General features: G+C 37.3%; 1 protein-coding gene across 1 annotated transcript; it reads left to right on the forward strand.

Moving 5' to 3' along the window:
- The first annotated feature begins 3,745 nt into the window (after nucleotides 1-3,745).
- Nucleotides 3,746-7,115, forward strand: LOC110616124 (receptor protein kinase CLAVATA1). Its single transcript, XM_021758449.2, has 2 exons — nucleotides 3,746-6,490; nucleotides 6,579-7,115. The coding sequence occupies exons 1-2, from the start codon at nucleotides 3,901-3,903 to the stop codon at nucleotides 6,932-6,934; spliced, it is 2,946 nt and encodes a 981-aa protein (XP_021614141.1). The 5' UTR covers nucleotides 3,746-3,900; the 3' UTR covers nucleotides 6,935-7,115.
- The last annotated feature ends 4,934 nt before the right edge of the window (nucleotides 7,116-12,049 follow it).

The raw sequence follows: 12,049 nt of genomic DNA on the forward strand, positions 1-12,049 counted from the left end.
TTTTTACCAATTGCCAAGGGTGGGAGCCTGGGAGGGCTCCCATTGATGAAGACATCCTTCTCTGCCATTTTTAATGGAAATCAGTTGCATTCACCCGAATCATATTTGCTTAAGCCTTAAATACTGATACAAATGCATTTTTGTTTATCCATGACACAGCTTAATCTTCAAAGGCAAGGAAATATAAATTCTGTTATCTCTATTCAGCTAAACTCAAACATAGCTTGAAAAGAGAATTTTTTTAATGTAGAAAACCACCACTTTTTGATTATGCTTCCACTGTCAACACTCTAGTTAACCAGATTTTTTATGTGTTTCTGGATTCATGGGCTTTGTTAGAACAGGGCAGGTTAGATCCTCAGGAATCTAAGCATTTGTGCCACATGCTAGGCGTTCGGATTCGGTTATTAGAGATTACACTGTGTGCCGGACGATTTGTTTAGGTGTTCAGCAGGTGATTATCCGTTACCAAAAAGAGGAATTGTCTTATTTGGGAAATCTAGAGTAGCCATAAAAGTTTATTGATATAAGCAGATCTTAAGATCTAGAGAATACGTATGATTATGAAACTCACTACTCAGCTCCTACATAATAAGGAGAAATGCTTCTCCCGACACAAATCTTCATCCATAGGTTCACGTTTATCTAATTTCCATGTCAGTCTATTTGTGGTACCAGGCAGCGGATGAGAAGGAACTTTTAACATTTCAGACTCTTAATAAAAAAAATCTTAAATTTCACAATTTTTGATAATGAAGGTTCATAGAATCATAATACAATAAAAAAATTTTAAAATAAAATAATAAAAATTTAATAATAAAGAAATAAAATAAAAAAACTAACAGATAAACGTAATTTGTCTATCTATTAACTATACTATAGTTCTATTAGCTAAAACAAGCATACTTGGACTAATTGAATAAATGAAAAAAAAAAAAACTAATTGAATAAATGAAAAATAAATAAATAAACACCAAGCTTTTGTTTCTCGAATCTCCAAAAACCTCCTTTAAAATTATGCTAGGAGCCAAGCCAAATTGTCTTAAGCCATTTTAGCGAAGGCAACTCTAAGCTCCTTGCACAAACTCCAACTGACTGTCATTTGCACTCTCAGGGTCCAAGAAAATTTTACAACTTTCTGCTGGGATTTAGACCCAACAATAGCAACAAGCCGATAAAAGATCACAATTTATCATCTCAGCTGTCCATATTGTAATCAACACATCAAACAACTTTAACCACCTAATTCTCTAAAACCACTTCTTTGTCCTGGGCCTACCTGGTTCACATCTGCTTGCTGGACGGTACATAGCTAGACGAAACAATAGCCAAGCTATGACCTTTCACATGGGCCTGGAAAATTGAACCCCGTTTTAAAGGGATGGAAGTGGAACTGGGCTACATAATTGGCTCCTGAGGGCTCTTGGGAGGCCTGAGAAAGGCTCAGTTTACAAATTGTAGATGTGACATGTTGGCCACTGGAGCACACTATTTGATTGAACACTGGGGTTCATCATCATTGCCGGGTTGAATATTTCTAGATTTAGACATTGTAATGCGGGCTTCTGCCATCTATCAATCCCATCCATTTCCCAATCGAATCAAAAAGCCCACTGCCTATTACTAAAACAAGTAAACGTAGGCATCATTTTCTATTTCCCCTCTAGCTTCCCTACCTACTTAGCTCCTCCATCGCTTCTTCTTGGAAATTCCAATCAAAGGTTCACTCCATGGATGAGCTGAGCTGCTCTAAAGTTAATGAATTGTCTCAAGTCTTAGTTGGGAGATTTATTATGTCTAACCACCAAAATGACTTAACTTTTTTTTTTTTTAACTACGAGTTTTGTATTAAAGTTGAAAATGACCGACACGTACGGTGGAAACCCAATAACTGATTAACATTACAACCTCCAATCACAAGTAGAGCCCATATTAATAAGTTCTATAAGCCAAGCCCAAGCCACAGCAGAAGAGCCCCAGTAGCCTAGTCTATGTAATAGTATCTACAACGATTAAATGTTAAAAAAAAAAAAAAAAGAATCTACTGCAATCAATAATTATAGTAAAAATATTATACATACATCTGTTATAAGCTATTATATAATGAAATTTTTCATCACAGGAAGGTGAGTACTACAACTGTAAACTTTCGACCGAGCACCACTTGTCGGCGTCATGGATGAAGAAGACTTTTCTTCCAACCAAAGCCTAATTAGATTAATAAGAATGTAATAAACACAAAACAAAATGACCCATTTGTATATGATCCATATATTTTCAAATTTATGGTAAATATTGAAGATTTCACAATCAGAAAAGTGGATTTTTAGTTGCAAAATAAGCTGGATCATCCTTGAAACAAGAATCATACCTTTGAGAGTTGAGACACTAATGTATTGCACGCCTTGGAATCTTTGACCTAACAAGATTTGCACTTCCTCAACAGCATTTTGGTGTGATATAAAGAGTTAAAAACAAAATGGTACATAATACACAAAACAAAAGAAAGAATGTTTGGTTATGGCTGTTCAATACTTAAAATTTTAAAAAGCCTACACCAATCGATCCTGTAGAATGTCAATGGAGAAAAAGCAGCAGACAATGAACTAACACATAGACCTCTAGACCTTGTCCCATGGAAGCACTATACATGGCAGCCGTAGATTTCAAAGGGATTCTCATTCTCCTCCTCTCAATGGATAAACAAGTTTTATTTGTCATTAAAGCAAGAACTATCTTTATTCTATCTAATCAGTAATCACCCACTCATGCATATAGATTCTTCTAAAAAAATCAGAATTCTCCACTAAGTCTGGTATTACAAGAATAGGAATAAGTTCTTCAAGCAAGTGCATTAGAATAAATGCTTGTCTTCTCCCCCACAATTCATACTTTTAACCAACTTTTTAAAATCAAGCATAAAGATAAAACCCTGTAAAGAAATGCATAATTATTCAGCAAAGTCTACTCCACTTGTGCCTTTGGCTCATCATTAGTTTATGTAAAACATTAAACCAATGAGATTTGAATTGGGAATGATTTGGCCATCAGAGACCATGCAGCAGTGGATCACGAGAATCCATAAGAACAGAAATTGAATGAAAATTTGCAGAGAGAGAGAGGGATGGTGGTATTAATATAACTATAACTGTACCTGCCGTTTGACTGAGGCCCCACCATTTCTGACCAATCAAGTTGGTGTGAGAAGAGAAAAGAAACAAAAAGAGTGGACTTTTGCACACACAGCCAAATGGAGTCAGAAACAAAGGCGTCTATTTGGGAAAAGACACAGACAGCCTTTCTCTGGGCCCATTTAATTTGCCCATAAAAGCCCAAAAAAAGACACGATCCACATTGATATTTGCCAGCAAACGATAATGATAACCCCCAAAACCAAGGGAAAAGGCCAAGTAAATATCGAATCTGGAGATAAAAACGGTGTCGTTATTTGGGAAAGTAATAAATTTTCCCCAACTTAACTGGCGCAGCATAGGACACAAAACATTATCATGTGTCTGTCTCTCAAACACGCCGTCAAACGGTTCGTCCATATAACTCCGTTAAACCTTATACATGTGCTAATAATAAACCACGAATTGAAACTGCATTGCCGTTATTTCTCCGTTACTGAAAATCCACAGGGTGGGGTGTGGGACCCAATTCACGCCAAACTGCAGGAGATATGGTCCAGCGTACGCAAAACCTCATGCACTTGCTTTTTTTTTCTTCGCTTTTTGTTGATTCGCTCTTAGTTAGATACTGTGAGTCTTTGATTCGTTTGTTCCAAGACGCTACTCAATATAGCCTGCAAGTCCCCTGCTTGATTGAACAGCAAGCACAGCAATAACTCCACCTTCCTTTTTATCATTGGCCTCTGAAAGGAAGAGAGGGATCGAGACGATGAAAATGAGAATTTCACTCGCTTTTTTTCTTATTCTACTTCTGCTGGCTTCTGCTTCTTCTGGGTACAGCGATCTTGAAATACTGTTGAAGATGAAAACCTCCATGCTCGGACCACATGGTCGTGGCCTTGATGATTGGAAATTTTGGCCATCTTTCTCTGCTCACTGCTCTTTCTCTGGAGTTACATGCGATGAAGATTCACGTGTGGTGTCTCTTACACTCTCGTCTCATTGCCTTCTCACTGGTTATATCCCTCCAGAAATTGGACTGTTGAACAAGCTCGTCAACCTCACCCTCTCTTCTCATAATCTCACCAGAAGCCTCCCTCTGGAAATGGCAGACCTCACGTCTCTTAGATTTTTAAACATTTCCAATAACGGTTTCGTGGGCAATTTCCCTGGAGAAATCACTCTTGGCATGGCGCAGCTTGAGGTTCTTGACATTTACAACAATAACTTCTCGGGTCCATTGCCAGTGGAGCTCGCACACCTGAAGAATCTCAAGCATCTTCATCTGGGAGGAAACTACTTTTCTGGCTCGATACCAGAGTTGTATTCGGAGATTCAGAGTTTGGAGTACTTGGGGTTGAATGGAAATGGACTTTCCGGCAAAGTCCCTTCAAGCTTGGCTAAGTTGAAGAATCTTAGGAGCCTGTACCTTGGGTACTATAGTTCATACGAAGGAGGTATTCCACCGGAGTTTGGCTTCTTGAGTTCGCTTGAAGTACTCGACATGGCGTTCTGTAATCTCACAGGCGAGATTCCTTCAACATTAGGTCTACTAAAGCGCCTGCATACCTTGTTTCTTCAAATGAATAATCTCTCAGGTTTTATCCCTCCTGAACTCTCTGGTTTAATTAGCTTGAAATCTCTTGATCTCTCGATCAATGGCCTCACTGGAGAGATACCAGAGAGCTTTTCGGAGTTGAAGAATATCACCCTAATCCATCTGTTTAGGAACAACATGTACGGTCAAATCCCGGAGTTTATTGGTGATTTTCCAAATCTTGAAGTGCTTCACGTTTGGGGGAACAACTTCGTATTTGAGCTCCCGAAGAATCTAGGCCGGAGCGGGAAGCTGAAGATGCTGGACGTGTCGTTCAATCATCTCACGGGCACGATACCTCGGGATTTATGCAAAGGAGGGAAATTGGAGGAGTTGATTCTCATGAATAATTTCTTCCTTGGACCGCTTCCTGAAGAACTTGGCCAGTGCAAGTCTCTGTCCAAAATCCGAATTATGAATAACTTCCTCACAGGAACTATCCCTGCCGGAATCTTTAATCTGCCGTTGGTAACTGTGGTTGAGTTGAATGACAACTTCTTCTCCGGAGAACTCCCTTCTGAGATGTCTGGGAATGAAGTCGGGCTATTGACAATTTCTAACAATAACATTTCTGGAAGAATTCCCCCGGCGTTTGGGAAATTGAGCAATTTACACATTTTATCGCTTGGTCTCAACAAATTTTCTGGTGAAATTCCTGGTGAAATCTTCAGTCTCAAGTACCTGACCACGATCAACATCACCGGCAACAACCTGACCGGTGAAATTCCTCCTTCAATTTCCCAGTGCGCTTCTCTAACTGCAGTTGATTTCAGTCGAAACAGGCTCCAAGGCGAAATTCCAAAAGGGATTGCAGAACTGAAGGATTTGAGCATTCTCAACATCTCTCAAAATCAGCTAACTGGCCAAATACCTAGCGACATTCGGTACATGACAAGCCTCACAATTCTCGATCTCACCTACAACAATTTGCTGGGCAGAATCCCCACGGGAGGGCAGTTTCTGGTGTTCAACGGAAGCTCCTTCGTAGGAAATCCCAACCTTTGTGCACCGCGCCAACCTTCTTGCCCGTCTCTCATTACTCTGAGTGGAGGCTCGGGTCACGGCCAGACGGCATCGTTCGGCACGTCGAAGCTAATAATCACGGTCATTGCACTTGTCACCGTGTTGCTGCTAATAATCCTGACTGTGTACAGAATGAGGAAGAAGAGGCTCCAGAAATCAAGAGCTTGGAAGCTAACCGCATTCCAACGGCTGGATTTCAAAGCAGAGGACGTCCTGGAGTGCTTGAAAGAAGAGAATATCATCGGCAAAGGCGGTGCCGGAATCGTTTACCGTGGATCCATGCCAGACGGTGTTGACGTCGCAATCAAACGACTGGTGGGTAGAGGGAGCGGAAGGAGCGATCACGGATTCTCCGCCGAGATTCAAACTCTGGGGAGAATCAGGCACCGACATATTGTGCGGCTGTTGGGTTACGTATCGAACAAGGATACCAATTTGTTACTATACGAATACATGCCAAATGGGAGCTTAGGAGAGCTTTTGCATGGATCAAAGGGAGGACATTTGAAGTGGGAGACAAGGTACAGGATCGCCGTTGAGGCGGCTAAGGGGCTGTGCTATCTTCACCATGACTGCTCTCCTCTGATAATACACAGGGATGTGAAGTCCAACAACATCTTGCTTGATTCAGACTTTGAGGCTCATGTGGCTGACTTTGGACTGGCCAAATTCTTGCAGGACGCTGGCGCATCAGAGTGCATGTCCTCCATTGCTGGGTCCTATGGTTACATCGCACCAGGTATTTTCTTCTTAACTTTTGGGTTTGAGCCATTTTTAACATTGCATTTGCTAGAATTGAAATCCAAATGATTTGAGGTGTTCTACAGAATACGCTTACACGCTGAAGGTGGATGAGAAGAGCGATGTCTACAGCTTTGGTGTGGTGCTGCTGGAACTTATAGCAGGAAGGAAGCCAGTGGGTGAATTTGGAGATGGAGTGGACATAGTGAGATGGGTGAGGAAAACAACATCAGAAGTTTCTCAGCCGTCGGATACTGCTTCAGTTTTGGCAATCTTGGACTCCAGGCTTACTGGGTACCCACTTACAGGTGTGATTCACCTGTTTAAGATAGCTATGATGTGTGTTGAGGATGAAAGTTCTGCTAGGCCTACCATGAGGGAAGTTGTTCACATGCTTACTAATCCTCCTCGCCAGTCCGCCGCAAGCCTGTGTATCCTTTGAGTCCCTGTAGTATAAATGAATGTTTTTCAGCAATAAAAACCAAAATATATCGTAATAAGCTTGTGAAAAATTATAGCTTTCCTTGCTTGGCTCACAGTTACATGTGAAATATGCAATTTTCTGTGTTTTTGTAAACTTTGCCTTCATGAAATGAAAGTGCTACTGTGATTAACATGCTCAACTGTCAGAATATTTTTCCCATGTGTTTGCCTGAGGAGTTTTTTTTTATTTTTTTGGGTTCATGAATGCTAAATTTTATGCATTTTTAAAAAAATAAATTTATTACCATTGGTGTATTTTAGCAAAGATACTTTGCTTGCACATTACATAATTTGTATACAATGCTGCGTTTTGGAAACGATTACAGGAATTGCTTTCCTTTCAAAATAAATAAATAAAATGATGTGGACTTGTAATTGGGTGAAGCACTAGGCTTTATCAGTTTTTGGATTACTTGGCCCAATTAGAAGCTTTAAAATCTTCCTTGATCGTCTGACCCCAACAAAACTTTCAAGTAATCAATCTTGGCTTAATTACTTGAATTCTCACGAGTATTACAAATAATTTAAAATATACTATTTTAGTTAGATAAAATTTTAAATTTATAATAATTATACAAAACAATCAATTATTATCAATTCAGTGATAAATTTTATTTTCATAAATTGTGAAGAATTTTATGAATTTTAATTATGTAGTTTTTGAGAGAATAGCATGTATTTGTTTGTTAATATTATTATCAAAAAAGTAAAAATAAATTCGATTCCAAGAAGTATTGTTACCGTTAATTATAACTCAATTCTTGTATTTGAGTAATTTTAGCTCCTATTTCTGATAGTTTATATCTTTTTATTAGATCTTTAGACAAGGACCATGCTTTTTTTACTTAATTTTCTTAATTCAATTCCTTGAATTCCAAGGCATTATAGCCATTCACGTGATGGTTTTCATTTGTTATGCCATATATTGTTGATTTCTTTGAAGTTCTCGTTTTAGTGCTTGTATCATTTGAAAACTTTTAAATCATTGTTGGTGAATGTAAATTTTATATCTCGATAAGAAAATAATAAATCAATAAGAGAGCCGGTGAGATCCTTCACTTTCGAGGGTATACTCCATGGACTAGTTTTTTAGGATTTTATATCAGTTGTAAATGGCTGTGTGGACTTATATATTATCAAAAAGTCTTTTCAAAATTATTATGATTTTAACTTAAATTCCATATGATTGTGGTCTAACCCATGGAGAAGCACTTCCAGAACACTTGGGCAAAATGCTTCTTTTCCATGTAATTTCAGATTTTATCAGTAAAATCAGGACTATTTTGATAAGAGTCCACTTGTTGAGACAAATATCACCTTATATGAAAAGCAAGTTTTATTTACATGAACTTTCTTCAATTATTATAAACTTGTCTGGATTCAATAATCCAATTCAGTTCATCTCAATATGCATATTCAATCATAGTATAAAGCTTGGAGAAAGCATCAATTCAAGGCATCCTTGCTATTTCCCTCAATGGTTCTTGTTTGTAATGCCATGTCTTGTTAAAATCTGGGAAATTCTTGTCTTAAAGCTGACATCATTTGAAAACCTTTTTTTTCTCCCTTTGTTCTCGGTTTTCCTGAGCTATCTCGTGTGAACCCATTGCTGCTATGAAATGTTATTAATGTTAGTCGAGCACTCGGCTCTCCATCCCCAATTCTATTAATTCACCATGAGTAGCGCTCTGATATGCATAAATTCATGCAAGTTATTGAATTTGAAGAAACCTAAGAAGTCGGGTGTGTCTGTGTTTACTCTGGTTACATTTCTTTGAGATGGGTTACATTTATAAAAGGTTTCCTTTTGCATGAGATGGGAACTATTCTTGTTTTTTGTTGCAGCCCTCTTAGCTGTCTCTCTCGGCGGCAGGAACTATGACCACCAGCACCAGCACCCTGTGGCCCTAGACAACCTACGAAGCTCCGCTTCAACTGGGCCTCTGGCCTATCAAGTTTTAGAAATTTGGTACACAAACCAAGTGAACAAATTGATTAGTCCATGAGCCAGCTTTTTAATTTTTCATAGTCAGATTGTGTCTGTCCATATTACTTTTTGAAGCATTTGATTGGAGATTTTCAAAGCATGGGATAATGAGCAAGTCTAATTAGAGTAATCAAGTGTAACCTATGACTGCACTTAATGTCTTAATCTCAACTGATTAGCTAACAACCTTTTTAGCCTCCTTATCTTTATCCCTCTTTTTGTTTCTTGCTTTCGCATGTCTTTTCGAGCTGAGCCATTAATCATCAGCCGAGCTGAGCAGCTACTGCCCTCTCTCCTTCCAAGCCGATTGGCAGTTGAAACTTGAAAAACCCAAATGTAAAATTTGTACCAAATATCCTACAAATCCAAAATTATCGATTTGGTGAATATCTCATTTGTGAATTCGAATGAAGAATATTCTCTCTCTTTTTTTTAATAGAATATTAACACTATATTCTAAGAAAGTTTTAAGTGGTAAAATAAGAATTTTTAAGATAATGATTACTTCAAGAAATACAATATTTTTGGAGATTTGAATATGCTTTTTTTCTTTCACTTACCAAATTGAGGTTTATTTTTTATCATCTTATTTTAATTTATTTAATAAAATTTTTCTTCATTTCAACCAAACACATTATGCAAACTCAAATTTGAATTTACGAAATGAATGATAGGCTAGACAAAAAGGTATTCTTTAATTATGCCCTATTTGATGTTTCTTTATCCTATTAAGCTTTTTTCTAAGATAATATCAAAAGACTGACACAAGAATTGTTCTTATTCTTCAATATTATCATATATGAATAAAATATCCACAAAAAAAAATCATTTAAAATAAAAATTTACTTAAATTCAACTGAATAATTTCAATTTTGATTTAAATTAAATAAAAATAATGAGTTCATAAAACTTTGATTCGATTATAATTTTAAATTAAATTAAATTGATTTCATTAAATTTAAGTTAAGACCAAATATATTTGAAAGTACTGAAGTAAATGTTTATAGTAAAATTAGATTTTTTGAATGTTTAATCTGATTGAATTCCTATTATGATGATTTAGATTAAGAATTAGCACATACATTAAATTTGAGTTGAAATTAAAGTCTACATATTTATTATCAAACCTATTAACAATATTTAAATAAATGTATTATATATTTCAAAATAAATAGAATTTATATATTCACAGAATTTTTATTTTCAAATATAAATTATTGATAAATATATATATATGCATTCGAGTAGTTGAAAATAAAATTTTAATTAAATTTAAGATGAATTTAACTATTAAAAATTATTAATAAATTAAGTTTAAATAAAGTTTTTTCATTAAATGGAAAACATTATTCACACAACAAAAATTCCAACACCAATTATTTATTAGAAATTTTAATATTTAATTTTTATATTGTGAGAAAATTTATTAATTGATCTGTCAATTTAAAAATATATTAAAATATTTTAAAGTATAAAAATATTATAAATTTATCTTTTCATTAGTTTTCTCCATCAATTGTTTTACTATGTTATGAGAAAATTCACAAAGTTAGTATTTTAATTTATCCATCCGTATTTAAAGTGATAAATCTGATCTTCTCTTACTTCATGATAGATCTGGTTTTCTTCTTGCTCCATTATATGGGTTCATCAAATGGATTCATCAAATGGGTTTTTCAATATTCTATTTGATGAAAGGACTTGCAAAATAAGGAAAGATGGTCAGGTCAAATTCATGAACTAGTGTAGTATGGATAGGAAAGAGTTGTAGAGAAAAATAAAAATATGGAGCTGAGGAAGAAAACCAAAAGAAGAAGACCCCCCAAAGAAGATCCCCTCTCCTTTTTTACCTGCTCCTGATGTCTCCCGCCTCCCTGCTATTGTGCTACCTGTCTATGTCACTCAGACCCGTATGTACAGACATGTCAGACCCCTCTCCATGCCAGGCGGCCATTTAATTCCCCCGGCGCGCATGCGGGCAGCAGGACTGCAAAGTGACTGGACCAGCTCCTCTCCCTCACATCACATTATCGGGCTGGGCTTCTTCCTGCTGGGTCTGGACTGGCAAGCAACCCATCCGGCCCGGCGTGCCTGGGTAGAGGCCTGAGATGCTGAGTTGGTTAGTCTAAGTGTAACGACCCGAAAACCAGACCGCTACCGGCCCTAGGATCCAAATCGGCTTAAGGCCGTCGGGACCCGTAGCAAGCCTAACATACATCCTGTTACCTGGTAAAATCCCATACATGATCAAACATAAACATAAAAACTTTAAAACATTTCATATACCAAGCTTGACCTGTATGCTACATAACTGTAAACATATAAACCCCATGCTAAAGCCCTCATCAAATGCTCTAGCTGGGTCAACATTACATACATCAAGCTTGGTTCACATCTCAACAATAAAAGCATAACATACATCATGTACAAAAAGGGATTAACCAGACCTTAGGGCCAAGCACAATACTAATCCATAAAAATAACTCTACCATACGCTACATTACATTACATTATCTTACAATACATTATATCAATTTACATTACATGTCCACGCTAACATGCTAATCTATTACATAAACATAACATTAACCTTTGCCGACTTCCCGCACTACCTTAGACCTGCAAACCTAGGGGTTAGGGGAAAGGGGTGAGCTAAAAAGCCCAGTGAGCAGAACAATAAACATTATAATAAAATATACTTTCATGGAATGCGTCACATCACAAACATTTCACATCACGGATGGACATGACCTCCAAAACTCCCTCTGTCTGTGCCCGACCCTCGAAGGAGCTCTTCAGGACTTCTGTAACATATCATGGTGCCTGGCCTTCGAAGGGGCTCCTCAGGACTTCATTAGTGCCCGGCCCTCGGTGGGGCTCCTTAGGACTTCATTAGTGCCCGGCACTCGGTGGGGCTCCTCAGGACTTCATTAACATATCATATCTAGGGCTACTGGGGTCGCCTTGGTCCATCCACATCAACAGCAAATTATGCAATGCAACATCTTCGTGAAATCTAATGCAACAGCCTAATACATATACATGGTATTCATGATGCGTGAACATGCTTAAAACATTTGAGTTAGT

Source organism: Manihot esculenta, chromosome 5 (genome assembly GCF_001659605.2).
Source record: "Manihot esculenta cultivar AM560-2 chromosome 5, M.esculenta_v8, whole genome shotgun sequence".
Taxonomy (NCBI): Eukaryota; Viridiplantae; Streptophyta; class Magnoliopsida; order Malpighiales; family Euphorbiaceae; genus Manihot; species Manihot esculenta.